Raw genomic sequence first — 18,916 nt, 5'->3', positions numbered from 1 at the left:
AAACTGAATTCGTTGTTTAAGCAGAACAGGGGCCAGGCTAGGGATACAGTTCCCTGGTACAGTGCTTGCTTAGCATGAGGGAGGCCGTTTGTCCATCTCCAGTACTCAAAGGGAAAAACTCTGCCTCCGCAGTTTAACCTCCAAATCCGAAATTCAAGACCTGCCATTGTTATTTCAGCATGTGGGAGGCAGAAGCAGATCAAGAGTTTGGAGCTGGTCGAGCATGGTGGCACGTGCCTTCAATCCCAGAGAACTCATGAGGTGGAAACGGGCGGAATCTCAGCAAGTCTGACACTAGTCTGTAGTGAGTTCCAGGTCAGCTGGGGCTATAAAAAGGGGTGGGGGGACAAAGCAAGCAAGAAAAAGAAAAGGAAGGAGGGAAGGAGAGAAGGAAAGAAGAAAAAGAAAATTGGAGCCAGCCTGGGCTACATAACAAGATCCTGTTTTCAACTCCCACTCCTTATAAGCGGAAATGTGCAGTTTTTACTGTTTCAAAAAAAAATTATTTTTTTCTGGGCTCTTTGGTAAGGGATGTCTGATAAGGGCCTTGTGAGACTCTGACATGCCAGTCAGCGTGGACATCCGACAAATACATGAGTGCCTACTAGAAGTGAATCTGAAAACAGTAAGAGTCGGGCAACGGCCCACTCATACACACTCATATAGAATAGTTAAGTGACAGGACCTTTCAGAGACGTGGGAAAGTTCCCTTCACATCCCTAGGCTCTGGAAGACACCGCTGCTTGGGCTGAAGGCTTGTGAGACGGGCGTTATCTTCTCGGGCAAAGCACGGCCATGTGCGAGGATGACGCAGGCTCCCCAGCCGGGCAGTGACCTCAGCTGTCCATCTGTGCTTCTGGTCCAGCCTGAGAGTGAGCGGCAGCCCAGAGACAAGGGAGCCTGCAGGATTTGGGATGGGAGAAGCTGCCTACGGGAAGGCCTCAAGCCACCCACGGGGCATCCTGAAAACCTTGCCAATGACTTCCTCTCGGAGTGAGCTGGCATGGCTGCTGCATCACGGCGAAGCTGGCCAGGGTTCTCTGGGGAAGAGAGATTCCTCTGCCTGACGCTGTGTGGCTGCTTTCTTTTTCTATAGCGCCTGAGGGGGCCAGGCCACAGCGCTTGTGACTAGCTAGGTTTCTGGACTGGGAACTGCATGTGTGCCTACCCACGAGCGAGCCACACGGGGAAAAGCAAATATTTATAGCAGGACCTTTTAAAAGTTATTATTTTGGATCATAAACCAACAAGAGGAAAGTCAGTTAAGGCTCCCACGTTAAAATAAGCTTTGTTGCTGGTGTTTGCAGGTGTATATGCTCCTGATGGTGGCCAATGTTGGAAACAGCCCGGCACAGGAGCACACACCTTTGATCCCAGCACTCGGGAGGCAGAGGGAGACGGATGGAGGCCAACCTGGTCTACAGAGTGGGTTTCCAGACGGCCAGGGCTATGTAGGGAGACCCTGTCTCAAAAACCAACCAGCCAACCAACAAAACAGAAGTGGGCAATAGGCTGGGGAGGGAGGAGATGGGAAAATTGGATAGGTATTTAGAAACAAGAGAAAGATATCTTTCTCTCTCTCTCTCTCTCTCTCACACACACACACACACACACAGACACTGATCTCTAAAATGCTCCTGGCCTGTCCCCATGCAGCCCCCCAGAGCCGGCTGTGCCTTCTGTGACCTGCCTCGGGATGGTTCCTGGATTTATCCCACCCCACCCATGCGAGGTTTCCAAAGAGCGACTCCCAAATTTAACCACTCGCCCTTTTAAAAGGAACCCTGCTGACCTTTCGGCTCGGCTTTTATGATTTATTTTCATTCCTTTTTTTAATCCCTAGCCAGAAAGACCCAGAAAATCCCAGAGACTCATCCTGGAACCTCTGCGGGGCTGCAAGCCAACTGAGACCACTCAGTGCTGCAGGCGACCTTACACCCTGAACATCACGCGTACCCAGCTATGTTTTCAAAAGGGACAGACGAGAGACCAGGACGAGACGGCCTTTCTACCTCGTATTTCAAAATGAAGCGTGTGGGCCAGTGAGATGGCTCACAGGGCAAAGGCAGTAGTCACCGAGTCACTGCCCACCCGAGTTTAATCCCTGGGACCTGCACTGTGGAGGGAGAGAGCTAACTCCCACAGGTTGACCTCTGACCTCCACACCCGTCCTGTGGTACACACCCCCACCCACACAAATATAAACACAACTTAAATAAAAGTAATCGCGCATTGTTCTGAACATGGAATTGTAATTTATGTTCAGTATTTAATGCAAAGAAACATGGAATAAAAATATGGACGTCCTTTATTACTGTGGGTGGCAGGATTCTGGGTGACTTTTTCCTTCCTTTTGCTTTCATCTTTCAGACTCTCTGAGAGGAACATGGATTGCTTTGAGAGAGAGAAAGAGAGAGAGAAAAAAACTTCCATTTTTTTTCCAGTTAGTTCTGCCTGGACAGGCTGAACCCTGACTGTCCGTGCTGTCCCACGTGATCAAGGAGCTCTTTGAAGCTCTCCATGCTTGGGATGTCTTCTGGGAAATCAGGCCATGAGAACTTGTTTCTGCTTTAACATCTCCCTGTGCCCTGTGGCTCACTTCCCTGGACACAACCTCAGGACAGAGAGGGCCATGCAGAGCCTGGTCCCAAGGGAGCCCACTGGCTCAGAGACTTCCCATGAGGCCCTGTCCTGATGGGTCTCACTTTGGGAGCAAGGGAAGAGGCACCCTTAACTGAGGCACGAAAGGACAGCGGGTGTCAGCCACAGCTGTGAGCCGAAAGGTAGCTGCTAACCTTTTATGACTTATGTTTGCTCTTCTCAGCAGCCGAGCAAGAGAAAACACACTTATTTCTTCTGCGCTGTTATCCCCTTTGAAACCTTTATTTTCAGAGTTTTAGTAAGATTCTGCCAAATGCCCAAATCATAGCATATCTCTCATGGTGGTGACCATCGTGAATATGAGGCTGGAGTTTGCCAGAGAGTATTGTGCACTTTCCAGAGAGAAGAGCTAATATCACTCCTGCCACACCATACCACACAAACACACACACACACACACACACACACAGAGAGAGAGAGAGAGAGAGAGACAGAGACAGAGACAGAAACAGACAGACACAGACAGAGGGACACAGAGAGATGGGGATTGCTACTTTTGAAGGCAAAAGATGCTCTCTCCAAGGTGTATGATACGAACCCATTCTGAAAGCCTGGGAAGTGATAGTGCCTATTTAGCCGCCTGTCTGGTCAGGTGAAGCCACCACCAGGAGACAGTGAACGGGCAACACCCTCGCTTCCTTCTAGACCTCTGTCACGCCCATCCTACGCCACAGCCTAAGCACCACACAGCTAACTTCCTGCGCTTCTGGAATTTTCCATGTACTTTCTCACTCCTGACTCCTTATCCACCCCGTCCCCTTGCCTAGATCACTCTCCCCAGCTCACTATCAGGTGACACACTATATCTCGGATCAGTCTCAGCCCAAGGTCACTGCACACTTCTCCCGGAACACGGAGACTTTCCTTTATGACATGTACCCAGGGTGTGGCGGCTGTCCAGCTAGAGGAGAGGCTGGGCCTCACATCTGCACACAGTGGAACTCGAGCAAAAGTAGTTTTGTCAGCTGATCATGTGGAGAAGAAAGAAACAGAGTCAGGCTATAGGGGACACTGGAGACAGAGACTGATGGGACCAATGAACGGCAAGAAGAGACAAAGGAGCCTAGGAAAGAATGACAGACAAAATATTTTCAGGAAGCAAAAAAACCATTTCCCTGTTGAAGCCTAAATATTCATTTTGTTTCCCTTTGTGGGGGTGGCTGGGATGTTTTGAGAAAGGGTCTCCCTGTATGGCCGAGGCTGATCTCAGACTCTGCTCTGTGCTGGGGTTCCGAGTGATGAGGCTGCAGGCGTCTCTGCCATACCTGCTCCTAGGTTTTCACTGCCAACGAGACCATGTCTCTGCCTATGTTCAGTCCCAGGTCATCCTGATTGTAACGGTGAGTAGAGCCGATGACCGTGGGGAGCTCCTTGGACGACAGGGTGCTCTTTGCCCCTCTTGATAATGTTTCCAGGTGCCGTAATCATGAAATCACTGTTTCCCCCAGAGCAACGCCTGACACTTGGTTCTCAATACCCTAAAATATTCCACCGTGTGTATGGACGGATGTGGCCCTCACAGTCATCTTGGAAGGTGTTCACAGAGCTAATTCACACCAAAGGGCCGTAACTAAGGAACTGCACAGAAGGCTACCCCTCTGAGGATGGTGGGGGCTCTTCAGTGTTTATTTTGACACTTTGAGAAATCACACTCCAGCAGCCAGCCAAGAGAAAACATTCTCATTCCTCTACACCGTCATCCCAAATGACTTCCAGAAGGCTCTGGAGCCTTTTATTTATAGTTTTATTCAGGTCTCCATAAAGGAGCCCCCAGATGGGGCATAGCCCACATGATAGTGGCCGTCTTAAGCATAACACTTTGGGAGTTGCTAGAGAGGCACACTCTCCAGAAAGACGAACCAAGATGCACCACCCCCGTGGGAGAATGATACTTTATGAAGACAAGAAGTAAATGAAATTAAGTACTTTAAAATGGGGTCAGTTTGTCATGTAAGATTATTAACACCAAATTTGTGAGTCCAAACAGCAGATTAAACACACGTGCACAATTTCATTTCCTCTCTACATTGAACTAATATGCAGCAAAGAGTTTTTTGTTTGTTTCAAGACAGGGTTTCTCTGTGTAGCCTTGGCTGTCCTGGTAGACCAGGCTGGCCTTGAACTCACAGAGATCTGCCTGCCTCTGCCTTCCTGAGTACTGGAATTACAGGTGTGCGCCACCACACTTGGCTGTGTTTATGATTTTTTTTTTTTTAGGATATAAATCCATAATACTGGAGACACAAAACAGCAACAACATTTTGGAAGCTAAAAAGTAGAAGTGTGAGTGCTGTTGCTAAAGATCAAGTCAGCCACAGGAGAAGCCGAGACCCAGCAGAGTTCACACCAGACAATGCACAGAGACCTTGACAGAATGAGACAGACTCTGGATGGGTGTCTGAGAGTAACAGGTCAGAATAAAAAGACCCAAAGAAGATACTGCTGTCGACAGGCAACTGGTACAACCTGACGGAACCACAGTCTGGAGGCTGATCTCTGGAGAGCCAGGGCCTGTTTACTGTGTAATGAAAGTCACACTCACCCAGCCTTCCTCCTCAGACAGGGCCCCAGAGCAAAGCATGTCGGTAAGAGCTTAGGTTATCTGAGTCCCGTCTGTCCTTTGACTGGTAAAGTATTTATTGCTCACTGCCTTAATTTTTCCATCTACAAAATGTGAATAGTCACAATGCTGCGAAATAATTGAGCAAACAGGTACAAGTAAAGCATAATAATAACAACAACAACAGTAATAATAACACAGGCCTGTGAGGTTGGCCATGCTCAGGCCTCATGCAGAGGGCGTCTGATGGCCGCCCTTTCCCATCTATTCTCCTAGTTGCAAAGTTTGGATGAAGCAAGCGGTATCTGTGACAAAATGTTCAAGTCTTTCACACCCAGGATTAAGACACAGGTCCCTAACAGTCACAGACCGAGTTTGGTGGCAGGCTGAGGACCAGCACAGCCTCCCTTAGCAGCAGCCAGCATCCTAAGGAGTCCTGGGCAGAGAAGGGAACACCCAGGTGTGAGTGATGGCTCCCTGAAAACACATGGACACAAGATGAAGAGTTGGGAGAAGGGGGTTCCAATGGCGACCTCGTGACCCGGCAAATGTCCCCCGGCTCCTTGTGCCCAGTCTCACACACGGCCCGGATGCTGCGGGTATGTGTTGGTGTGCCCTTAGGTGCCATAGAGCAGTGGTTCTCAAGCTTCTTAATGCTGAGACCCTTTAATACGGTTCCTCATGTTTTGGTGACCCCTGCAAACCATAAAATTCTTTTCATTGCTACTTCATCACTGATTTTGCTACTGTTATGATTCGTAATGTAAATATCTGTGTTTTCCAATGGTCTTGGGTGACCCCTGTGAAAGGGGCGTTGATCCCCAAAGGGGTCATGACCCGTAGGTTGAGAATCGCTGCCATAAAACTACGCAGAGGCAAAGAGGTTGCTCATGAGGTATTGAGTGTAGTCGGAACACATCGCCTCATCCGAGGATAACTTCAGGGCTAGTGCTGGCAGGCTTGTGTTTCCCATCTCCCGGTCTAGGCAGGACCCGTAACAATGTTATCACTTTTTAAAACATATGCCCAAACTCGTTCCTCTTCCAGACAATTGGCAGGTGCCCAGTTAATAGATTATTCCGCCAGACAGCTGAATGCATTGGCCATTGGTCAAGAATGAGATCACTGCAATCCTATGTACTATAACTGGGAGAGCCTGATGAGAAACAACTGGCTGTTTGTTAGCAAATGGCATTTTACACTCCCACAATCCTACACTTTGCCTTCCCCGGTGTCTGGTCCAGAGCAGAGGAGGGTTTATTTATGACAGACTGGTTTTGGTCTTTGGCCCCTTAGGTTGGTGAGTGACTGCCTATTTGTGTCATATATCCATGAACCCCCAGGCAGACGTCAGCTGATCTATGTCTGGCCTACATCCCTGACCCCAGGCCTTCCTCTCAGCATCCCCAAATCCCTGGCCTTCCTCTCAGCTGGAAAGAACAAATCAGGAGTCTCCCCGTCCCAGCTGTCTAGATTCTGGTTTAATTTACTTACATGTGGATATGGGTAATACGACATGTGTGCTAAAGTGGGAGGGGGGAGAGGAAGGGAGGAGAGGAAAGAGAAATCGAGAGAGACTGTTGTTACTCAAGGCTGTGATGATACACAGCTATTGTACTGTCCTGGGGTAGGTTAAGATGCACAGTCTGGTTTCCCAGTGACTCATCCCCTCTCTTTCATCAAATATGAAATGCCTCCCTAAGCACCTCCACTCCTTTGCAAACGTGAAAATTCAGGAGGAAGACTTTCAAAGCCACGGCTTCTCACAGCTGCAACCCTCCTTCCTTCCTTCTGCCCGAGAAGGTCTGACTGAACTTGCAGCGGGGCTCCAGCCAGGGCTGCGCCCTCTGTGAAGGCATGGTGAGAGCCCTTGCCAGCTGAGCCTGTGCAGGCAGAATACCTGAGAGCCGCAGCCAAAACAGGAAGGCTGGCGCCTCTCTGGGGGGAGCCTGGGGAGGACCAGCCACCCAGATCTGCGAACGAGGGGCCAAGGGCGACACTTCTCTACCTCTACTGAGGTTCCATGACCTTTCCCCTACGGCCCGCCCTTGTCACTCTGATTCCTTCGTTTGCTCAACTAAGAGAGACTCTCAAAGCCTGCTCTAGGTCCTACCCTGGTGCTGGGTGACACAGAGGTGACGAGATCCTTCCCTGTCCCCCGGAGCATTCATGTTGCTGCAGCAAGCCAGCGAAGGGACAATCCCAGCCACAGGGCCGCCTCTGAAGTTCCACCCTCTCAGCCCCACTGTGACCACACAGCAGTGTGCCTGGGGGACCAGCCAGGGGATCCAGGCAAGCCCAACTTCATCTCTCTCTCAGCATCGTTGAACTTCCAGATTCTGGCCCAGTGTCTGTAAAAAGAACCCGTCACATAGGCCCTCTGTGGTGAATGGCCTATGCTGAGCTCCAATGCAGATGGATGAGCAAACTCTTCAGGTCTAAATTGCCCATGATGCTTGCAACCAAATCATCCAAACACCTGCTCATTAGCTGTGTCCACAGGGCGTCAAGTCTTCGGCTAAATAAACTAACATACTCTTAGTGGTAAAATTTTTAGTATACCAAGAGAGTTTAGGACAGCAATAGGAACAGTCTGGGCTAGGCCAGAAACTCCCATCAACTGGCTCATTCCAAGGATCCAACCCCAGAGAGAGAAGGAAAGAGAGTAGGAGAGGAAACAAGAAAGTGAGGAAGTCAGGAGGGAAGTCGAGTATGGGAAGAGATGGAAGAGAAACAGAAGATAGGAAAATAACAATAATCATCATCCTGGTGGCACACCCTTTAATCTCAGCACTCAGGTAGAGGCAGCTGGATCTCTGAGTTCAAAGCTAACCTGATCTACAGAGCGATAATCCAGACCCGCTAGGGTTACACAGTGAGACCCAGACACAAAAATAAAGCAACTCTATTTGTCGCTTCCTCTTTCCTTTCACTGTGGCGTCAGATCCTGCGGGTTTGTGGCCCCGGCTGCAGCCACCATTCTGGCCTATTTCTAAGCCAGCATACCTTGTCAGGAAACTGTCCTGGGGGTGGCAGAAACGTTCACCCACGCCGAGGCGAGGCGCCTCCTGCCTGCAGGATAGCAGACTAGCACTAGCCTGGGGTCACCGGTTCCAGGTTTGCCTACCCACCATGCCCTTGCAGAAGAAGGCTGCCCAGGGAGGATCCAGGGCTGAGACAGGCTGCACAGGGAGTGGCCTGGATGGGCTGACACTAACCCTGTCTGACCATGTACCTGAAGTTAGCACTTGCTGGCTGAGCTTGCCCATGATCTTTGTTCCTGGTAGCACCAGGGAAGCCTGCCTTTGTCACCATACCGCCCGGTGTCCGTGCCCCTCTGTTTCGTGTCTTGTTTACCCTCTAAGGGGCTCGGCTCTGACCATCTGGCCAGGCCAGAGATGGCTGGCTGAGACTGCAGGCTCAGACACTCTTGGTCTGCAAGAATGAAGGCAGTGTGGGGACCCCACCTTCACCCAATGGCACATGGTGATAGCAGGTGCCTCTGAGGTCACGCTGAGGTCACACTTACTATGCAATCTCAGGAAAGTTGTACAAGCTCTTTGGAGGGCCCAACTCCATTGTCTGTAAAGCTAGCATAGTCATCACACTGACAGCCGTTTCAAGGGTAACGAGGGTAATACAAGCAGAGTGCACTTCTCACTGTTTCTTCATGTATACATACACACACACACACACACACACACACACACACACACGGAGCAAGGATTTGTGAGTGCAGCCCTTGGCTGGACACCCAGTCAAGTGAGAGGTCTGAGAGCCCCCTGCTCAGCACACCCCAGGCCGATGGCTTAGAGTGGCACATTGGTTCCCAGGTTTCTGTGATCCTGAGCACGGAAAGCCACGGTCAGTCTCTGTCCCTCACTGGGCATCACTGTCCATCTCTGAAGAAGGCAGTGCAGAGGCTGTACGAGCAGAGGACACTGGGCAGGGATGCCCGACCCCAAGCAGTTTGAAAACACAGACGGACAGTGTTCACCCAGAGGTTTAGGACTGAACCAGGGCTAAGGATTCTCCCTGCTTCCCCTGACACTCTATTGGTGCTACTGGGTGCAGGCAGGGTTCAGGATCCCAGGACCAAGGCTGGAGTGAACCCTCCTTGGTCGGGGACCCTCCTTGAAAGTGTTCTTTGCCTACTCCCAGTCTTGACCTCTTGCCCTGGACCAGCAAGGAGCTAGCGGCAGGGAGGCCTGAATTCTCAGAAGCGACTTCCCCTCTCCAGGCTGCTGCTTCTGCATGCCCGAAGTAACCCTCTCTGGCCCTGTCCAGTGTGTTTACAAGGCTCACTTGAGAATAAGTCTGACAAGTCCTTTCTGACACACAGCACCGCCCAGCCCTAGACCCAGAACAAACTGTAAACACCAGCTCCAGAGAAGCAATTCACACACAGGACGGAACTTTTCCTCCCAGGACCATAGAAGGGAAAGGACGAGGTCTCCTGCCCAGAGGCCAGAGAATAAACAGACTGCAACTCCACTCAGAGGCCACTGAGGGCACTGCAAGGCCTTTCAGTCAGGTCTGCCCATCATCTGGAAAACAGCTGGAGACAAAGCACGTGGGAGTTGGGGTCCACCACAAGAGACAGGAGCCAGGCACGAAGGCACCATGCTGGGCAGATAATGCCACAGTGGTAACCCGGCCCCTGTGCGAGCCCATTCCAGGAGTGAATCAGGGTGCCATAGATGAGCTGCAAGACAGGTGTCCCACAGAAGGGCATGGAGGCCTCCCTCACAGTCGCCACAGACTAGCCAACTGCACCTGCAGGGACAGAAAAGGCCATGCAGTCTGGCTAGCTTTCACTTAGTGGCTCTCTCTCCGTACAAATGCCTACCGCCTACCTCCATAAACCAGTGATGAGCAATTCTGGAAGACCCAAGCCTTGCCCTGATGGACTGACTCTAGAGGCTCAGCCAGGATGCTCATGTTCACCCTGCTCCACAGGACAGAGCTCGTGCATGTGCTATAAACCTTGTCAAAGCCCATGGCTTGCGCCAGAGGCCTTAGGCAGGAACTCCCAGATTCCACACCTTTCTACTGGACCAGCAGGGGCCTGACCATGGAGGCCTGGATTCCTAGAAATGACTTCTCCTCTCCAGGATGCTGCTTCTTCCTCTCTGAGGCAGGGGGGTAGCCCTTCCCAGCCTCTGTCACAGCGTGGTTTTGCTGAGTTGGAAATACTGTCAGGCTCCCTTCTAAACAGCCATGTGTACAGATCAGTGCTGCCACAGCCTTGGCCAGAAACCCCCAGCTGGTCCAAGTGATAAAACTGAGTGACTACTCAGCACTAAATGGAGCATTTTTATGAACTCCATCCCACCCTCAAGGCCCAGAGACCATCTCGGAAGAGGGGCAGAAAGAATGTCAGAGCTCAGGCGTGGAGAGGAGCACTGTGAAATGCTGTCTTCCGGACATGCCATGGTCTTTGCACTCATGAATTCACTGTAGCTATGGTTACCCACAGAAGATCAAGCCGACATGATCAGCAGTCAACCCTCGATAGAAAGCACCAGTTGGCTTCAGTGGGCTACCATAGCAACAACCAAAACCAGAGCAGACATGAAGGTGGGAGGAGGATGTGTTGGCGATGTTTAGCGGATGTACGAAGGGGTACTGGGTGTGGAGGTGATGGAGATATATTGTTCACACGTGTGGAACGGTCGATAAATAAAAGATACTTCCACTTTAAAAAAATAATAAGGTTTATCGTAACTTCTAAGAGTCAAAATAAAAATAATGAAAGGCGGTGTGAGCTTGCTTGACCACAGGAACCGGCAATATGGAAGCTGGTTGGGGAAATCTAGGGAAGCAGATGAAGCAGGGCAGCGAGGATGATGGAAAGGAAAGCACGGGTCCTCACTGACAGCAGGGAACTGACCAGACCAAGAAGAGAGCCAAGGCACTGTCTCACAGAACAGAGGTGAAAGGCTGTTACAAACGGGCACACACGGCCAATGTGCAAAACGGGGCAGGGGTCACAGATGAAAGCCAGACAGGGAAGGACATGTCTTTAATACCAGCACTTGGGAGGTGAAAGCAGGAGGATCAGAAGTACAAGATGATCCTTGGCTATAGAGTGAGGTCTGGGCCAGCCTGGGCTACAGTGAGACCCTGCAATAACCAGAACAAACAGGAACGAGAGTTGAGCAAAGTTCCTGGGTTTGGAGATGGAGCGCTCAACCGAGCCTCAGCGAGAGCAGTTTCAGCAGAGCGCAGAGGCAGGCAGTGCTTGCCGCAGCCTTTTTATAGCACCCACACTGTGACTTTGGCTTCCACGGGGCCAAGTGTACACCCCCGGCCTCACCAGGCAGCTTCCACCTGCTGGGTTCAGCGTGAGACAGGCCTGCCGCAGGCCCTGCTGCCTGACTCAGGCCCCGGAGGACCAGGTGGCGCAGGCAGCGCAGTGTGGGCTGGGAAATGCAGGGTAGGTCTCGGAAGCTTGGCAAGCGCCTCCCCGGATAAGCAAAGGATTAAGCTCGCAATTTCATTCGAAGTGTAGAATCTAGAATTCAAATGTACCACATGTCACTTCGTTTTCTAAGACGTATTTTCTCTATATTTGCCTGACTTTCATGGCAGCGAGAGCGTTTTGGCACGAGACTCATCTTACATAAATGAAAATATGAGCCCACCCCACCACCCCAATGGCATTTTAGGAGCTTTAAGACAAATGTTTGAACATGTCATGGGTAAGCTGCCTTGCTGCTCAGCTTTGTCCACTGCCCTCTGTGTCTTGTGCAGTGGCATGTGCTTTGGGGAAGACAGGACAGGAAGTGGAGAAAGAAAGAAGGAACCTTGCTGCCAGCCCACACAGCAAAAAATCTGGTGGCCATGGATAGAGGTGGCGAGGAGAGCCAGGGCAAAGAGAATATGACACAGAGAGACATCTTGAGACACAAAAGGACACAACGTGCACAATTTAAAAATTTTAAAAATTAAATGATAAATGTTCAGACAAGGAGTTCTAATATCCAACTATTATTATACTCATTGACTATCCCCAGGGAACAGTTCCAAGATCCCAGAGACTCCTGAACCTGCAAACCGAACTAAATTTTGCTTTGTCCTATTCAAACTTATGAAGAGACTAACGACAATAAAAATGAAAACTGAGAACCTTATGAAGTGTTCATAAAATGCTGAAAATCCATGAATTATTCTTCTAGGTTTCCATTCAGTGTTTTTGGTGGATAACCTAAGCTGAGAGATTTAAATTATTTTTAAAGAAGGATTGCTACAGTCAGAGTTTAATGTGTGTGGGAGGGGGAGGAAGCTGGATGGGTGTGGTGGTACACACCTGTAATTCCAGCACTCAGGAATTGAGGCAGGAGGATCGTAAGTTCAAGACCAGCTTGGTAGAAGTCTGACTTAAATGGGGGAGGGGGCAGGGAGCAACTATAAAAGAAAAGCTGTATACCCCTAATTGAGGTGCTCAAGCTGAAAATAGATTTTTTTTTTTTTTTTTTTTTGTCTCTCCAGGGACTGGAGAGATGGCTCAGTGGTTAGGAACACTGGCTGCTCTTCCAGAGGACCAGACTTTGGTTCTCAGCATCTACATGGGAGCTCACCACCATCTGTACCTCCAGTTCTAGGAAATCTGTCGCCCTTTTCTGTATTCCATGGGCATCTGCAAGCACGTTCACATATACACAAAAACACAGTTGTTTTTAATCTAGCAAATTTTTGCTATAGAATTATAGGGCATCATGGGTAGAGAGGAGATGTGAACACTTGGAAAAGAAACAGATTATCTACTAAGCATGGGAATCAGAACAGCACCTGACATCTGATGCCTTGGAAGGGTAGAAGGAGAAGCAAAATGATTCCACAACTCTACCCGAAAGTGTTTCCAACTTCTCCAGTGTCAAGTGACACTTTCTGGGACCCACAGAAAGGGTCCAGGCCCTGGGCAGAGAGGGTGGGAGCTCCAGGACACGAGCTGGGGCCCAGCACAGAGATGACCTCTCTAGGAAAAGCGAGGCTGGAAAGAGAAGCTCCCACAAGGGGGGTCCTGGCCCAACCCCAGTGGCCTGTGAAGGCTCTGGGGAGCATTTTCTACATGGTAACCGGCCACGGAAAATAAGGCAGATCAAAAGTGATGGGGTGTAACGGGGCACATGGTGGCCTCCTACGGTATGTTCACACCCTGGACCTAAGAACCTGGAAATGGCTCTCCTCTGAAGAGGGATTTTTGCTGAGGAACCTAAGGCTCGAGTGACAACAGTCAGATTATCAGGTGACTATTTGCAGTGACACATCATTTTAACATTTTTGTTAAAATACTGAATACACGGGGAAAAGACAGGGCAGGGCCATGTAAAGAGGGAGGCAGAGCCTGGAGTGATCAGCACTCCTAAGAGACTCCTGGGCTCCTGGAAGTTGGAGGAGGACAAGAAGGGGTCTCCTCTCGGGTCAGGACTTGCTGGGGCAGTGACCCCGAGATACTTCTGACTCCAGACTTTTGGCCTTCAGAGCTATGTGAGGATAAATTTCTGTTGTTTCAAGCTCTGTGGTTGTTGGTTAAGGCAGCCAGAGTCCTAACACGGGCAGTACATTTAATTTCAGGAAACGACACAAGGAGATACACAGTATATGGTTTCGGTCCAATGAGAATTTTATGCATGTACTTCTTCATACATAATTTTAAAGGGACAGATGACCTCAGGGGAGAGCTTCAATATCTGTAGTGTAAGCTCAGAACAGCCCAACTGCAAGGCAGCGTGGCGGAACCCGGCAGAATTTAAAGTGCACCTGACCTGCCTCCTGTGAGTTCTGTTTGAAACTCCCTCCTGAAGAAGGAAGCCCCCACCTCTGAACAGGATGTTCACATCAGCCAGATCCGTGAAGGCACAAATCCGTGCCCACAAAACTGGGCAAATCTCAAGTAGGGTAATAGGACTTTAAACATAGAGTGTTTCTAATCCAGTAATCCAGGGACTGTTGTGCAGCACAAAAATTCAGATATGCATGTAATAACACTTAATTTAAAAAAAGAGGCCATGATTTTGAAAGAGAGTAAGGATGCTTATATAGGAGGATTTGGAGAATTAGAGTGACTGAATCCTGTCCTGACTGCTTGAGAGCAGGAGCAGGGAGCAGCTAAGCCACGGAGAGTTTACCTGCATCTCTGGGAAGAGCAGTCCCGCGTGCTCATCACATGCACACATGCTCAGGTACCCATCTCCTCCTGGGCTGTTGGAGTGGAAGAATGCAGAGAGGGAAGGAACGGCTTCCTCCTCCTTTTATAGGTGCCAGGATTGAGGGGGTTTTGTAATAATAATAACAACGTTTTTCTTCCTTGCTTTTTTTCTTTTCTTTTCTTTTCTTTTCTTTTCTTTTCTTTTCTTTTCCTGCCTCCCTTCCTTCCTTTTTCAAGACAGGGTCTTACTCTGTAGCCTGGGCTAACCTTGAACTCATGCCAATCCTCCTGCCTTGGCTTCCTGAGACTGTAGGCATAAAACCATGCCTGACTTGTTTTGCCTCTAAAATACAAATAAAGGGGAACCTCAGTATAAGTTAGATCTAAAAATTTGTCCTTTTCAAAAATTTTTTCAAATGGTAATTTATATATATTGATGTTTTATCCACACGTATGTCTGTATACCACATGTGACCCTGGAGGCCAGAAGAGGACACCGGAGCAGCCAATTCTCCAGCCCATATGTGTGTGTGTGTATGTGTGTGTGTATAACTTTTTAAGTAACACTAGTCTGGAGAGATGGCTCAGTGGCTAAGGGCACAGAGGATCCTGGTTCAGTTTCCAGCACCCACATGGCGGTTCCCAACCATCTGTAACTTCAGTTCCAGGGGCTCACAGGTACCAGACATGGACATAGTACATATACATATATGCAGGCCACATACACACATAAAATGAGCAAATAAACAATAACTCTTAGAAAAACCAAGTAACACCAGCCAACTGAAGGAGAAGCGGAACTGTAATGGTGCAGCCACACATAATCTCCACGGACCATCACTGTGAACATCTAAACTAGAGACTGGGTGTAATAGCCTTGGCTGTCCTGGCCTCACTCTGTAGATCAGGCTGGCCTTGAACTCACAGAGATTCGCCTGCCTCTGCCTTTTGAGGGCTGGGATTAAAGGCGTGTGCCTCTACAACCCAGCTCTTCCTTCCAGCCTTTTGTCAAATGTTTTCCCTCACTTACTAGTTGAAGTCATTCTGCTAAATCCATTCTAAAGGTTTCGGTTTGTTTTTTTTAACTAAAGGGAAAAGAGTCTGTTTGATTAAAAAAAAAAAAAAAAAAAAAAAAAAAAACAATGATGCCAAAAACAGATACTAGAAGAGCCTGTTGCTATGGGAATTATTGAAAATAAATTTCTGCTCCAACTACACCCTGCTAATGTATTGACCAGGAAGGAGGAGAAGCATTTGGAGTCGCTTAGAAGAGCAGCCAAGAAAGTCTCCAGGCGAGAAGGGAAACACATGAGTCTAGTGAAGTCTAGGTGGCCGGCAGCACTGCCCTGCCAGTCAACCGTGGTCTCTTAGCAACTGTGTGGGCGGGACGAGGGCACCTGGGAACCAGGGACCGGGTAGGCTGCTCCTCCCTTCCTAGACAGTTCGGCAGCCAAAGGCCAGCCTGTCTCCCTCAGTTTGAGAGCCACTGCTGCAGGATGGTGCAAGGCCAGGAAAAAAGCACGCCTTCCCTCCAGCAGAGAAGTCCCAGCACTCCTGGGGAGCCAGGGCGATCCCCAGGGTCCCTTCCACACAGGAGCTGGCCCTTCTGGATGGCAGTGGAGACATTTGTGCAATTTCTGGCATTGGGACTCTAATATCTGAAGAAACTGTAGCGTGTGCCAGCTCAACTCTGAGCAGTCCACAGCCTTTAAAAGGCAAGACTAGGGGCTGCAGAGATGGCTTGGTAGTTAAGAGCACTTGCTGTTCTTCCAGAGGACCTGCATTTCATCCCCAGCACCCATGTCAAGCGGTTCACAGCTATGTATAACCCCAGATCCAAGATCTGATGCCAGCAAGCACCCTCACACACGTGACATACACACAGACAGACACACGTACATTGGCATAAATAAAAATAAAATCTAAAAATATATATAGAAAATAAAAGCATAATGGTGTACCCAGCTTGTTTGTTTGTTTGTAAAAGCAAGACCAGGGAGAACACAATGCAGGGGCAACCTCGAAGGGAGAGAGCAGAGAACGGACAAGCATGTTGTATGGAAACTGGTCTCTTCCTGCCCCGGGAAGGGTCAGCTACAGCATCCTATCTGGTTTCAAGCATGCATTAGCACAAAACAGAGCCTTTTTCTCTGCCTGTAAGATGGGTGGTTGTGTTCCCATTTCAAGAGGTTCCAGCAGCGGCTATGTAAGGTAAGTTCTGGCATAAGATAAGCTCAGTATAGAGCCCAGCACGGCGGGTTCTCAGGCACAGTGACTGCCACCCCCACCGCCATCTTGGGTCCCTGTCTGGGCTGCAGCTTGTTCTAAGCACACCTGTTGGCCCCATGAGCCTCTCTCCTTAAAGCCTGGTCTCTACTGTCATGTAAACAGAGTTTCTGGGGTTGTACAGTGTCAGGCCTTTTCTACAGCCCTCTGGGGTCATAGTTGACCTTGATGCTAAAAAAAACACAAATCAGAAGAGAGCAAAGTTGCAGCCCTCCGTGTCATCAGAGCACTGGGAAGTAATTCACGCTGTTAGGCTTCCACGAGGCTGAGGAAACCCTGTGTTAGACTAGCCCAGTGGCTCTCAACCTCCCTAACACTGCGACCCTTTAATGCAGCTCCTCAGGTTGTGGTAACCTCTCCTCCATTAAAAAGCTGTTTTCATTGTTACTTCATCACTGTTGTTTTGCTACTGTTGGGAATCATAATGCAAACATCGACATCTTCTGATCTTTCAACCCCCAATGGGGCCATGACCCACAGATTGAGAACCACCGGATCAGTCAGTGCTGGGTTCACTGAATAGTCACTATACTACCTGTGGACATGGTGGTGCAAGCCTGGAGTCCCGGCTCTCGAGGGACAGAGGCAGGTGGGTCTCTGAGAGTTCGAGGTCAGCCTCATCTACACAGTAAGTTCCAGGACAGCCAGGGCTACACAGAGAACCTCTCTCAATAAAATACAGAAAAGAAAAAGAAATAGCATTTACTTTACCCCAAAGACTGAAAAGCTATACCTGGCCACTTGGCTGGTTTTTGTTGTTATTGTTTCCTTTAAGCTTAGGTAAAGGACACACATTTTTATCTTGAAAAATAATTTGGCGTATAGAGCAACAGATAATCAAACGTTTCGGGAGCCAGCTCTATGAAAGGGCAACTGTCAACACTGGTCATAGCTTCCTTTGTTTCTCAAGATAAAAAGTCTCAGGATTTTGTTCACGATCTTTCTGCCTCGGCCTCCCAAATATTTACAGGCAGGCGCTGCCATGTCCAGAAACATGCATTATATTTACATCAAGTTCTTAAAATACAGAAAGAAAAGAGAAAAAAGAGCAGGCAGACAGCATCGCAGTCTGTTTCCCTCTCTGTCACCACCACCTCTTTCCTGCTCCGTGCCCCAGTCATTGCCATGGGTTTGCTCTCTGCCACCTGCCTGTGCTTTTGTTTGCCAGAGTTGTGTTAGCTACTTTTTTTTATATAGAAAGAAATGAAAGAGAATCATGGAAAATATATGAAGTGTGTGTGTGTACGTTTGTGTGGGGTGGGGATGGGGTGTCTGTGTGTGTAGGGGGAAGAGTTGTCTATGCGTGCGTGCGTGCATGCGTGTGTGTGTGTGTGTGTGTGTGTGTGTGTGTGTGTGTGTGTTTGGGGTGGGGATAGTGGGGGGGTGGGGGGATGGTGTGTGTGTGTGTGTGTGTAGGGGCTTCTGGGCCCAGCAAGCTCAAGTTGGTGCTCAGCTGCTCAGGACCAGGCCGCCCTAACTGTAGGTACAGCCTGCGGGAGGAGAGGGCATCTATAAGTCACACCTATCCTTGTGGACAAAGCATTGCACCCCAGGGCTTACCTGGGTCCAGGTGGGTGAAAGAGCCCACCACGAAGTCCAGGGTGGAGACGGCCAGCAGGAGCAGCAGCAGCAGCTGGAGGCGGATGATCCACTTCACCCCGGCCAGGTTGATGGCCAGCAGGGCCAGCAGCACGGCCACAGAAACCACTCGCACCGCCCAGATGCTCCCGAGGCCCAGCACGCCCGACAGGGACTCGGCGAAGCCGGTGACATACATGGCACCTGCAACACACTGCCGGGCAGTTCCCGGTACAAGGGGCCGGCCACGGAGAGGCAGCGGACCTGCCTGCTCGCACCCACACCCATACCCCCTCACACCCCCACACACGTGCCAGCACCGTGGCTCTGAGGTAGCACCAGGCCAAACCTGCTCTCCCACAGGAAACCTGCCTCGGCCCCCATTGCACACTTGCCTCTTGAATGAGAGAGGAATGGGCTGCAGGCTGAGGGCTGCCAGTAGTCACGGAGGCCCTAGGCCACCTCTGCCTGACTATTCAAGAACCTACAAACATTTGGACGCCATTACGTTTAATGTGTGTGTTTGTGAGTGTGTGTGTGTGTGTGTGTGTGTGAGTATATGATGAGTGTGAGAGTGTGTTTGTGTAGATTTGTGTGTGTATATGTGTGTATGAGTGTGTGTGTGTGTATGCATGTGCACCTCTTTCTTGAAACAGTGTCTCTCAGTAGCCTAGAAC

General features: G+C 49.7%; 1 protein-coding gene across 1 annotated transcript in view; it reads right to left on the bottom strand.

The window, feature by feature from the left end:
• Slc12a8 (solute carrier family 12 member 8) overlaps positions 1-18,916 on the bottom strand; it is a 137,871-nt gene that overhangs the window by 87,692 nt on the left and 31,263 nt on the right. Inside the window, exon 5 of the mRNA XM_055625063.1 lies at positions 18,222-18,453. Within this exon, the coding sequence (XP_055481038.1) occupies positions 18,222-18,453 (232 nt within the window). The remainder of the gene's footprint in view (positions 1-18,221; positions 18,454-18,916) is intronic.

The sequence above is a fragment of the Psammomys obesus genome, unplaced genomic scaffold, assembly GCF_907164565.1.
Source record: "Psammomys obesus unplaced genomic scaffold, mPsaObe1.curated_primary_1811, whole genome shotgun sequence".
In the NCBI taxonomy this organism is placed as follows: domain Eukaryota; kingdom Metazoa; phylum Chordata; class Mammalia; order Rodentia; family Muridae; genus Psammomys; species Psammomys obesus.
The sequence above is the reverse complement of the archived record's forward strand: the minus strand, read 5'-3'. Positions and strand labels throughout refer to the sequence as shown.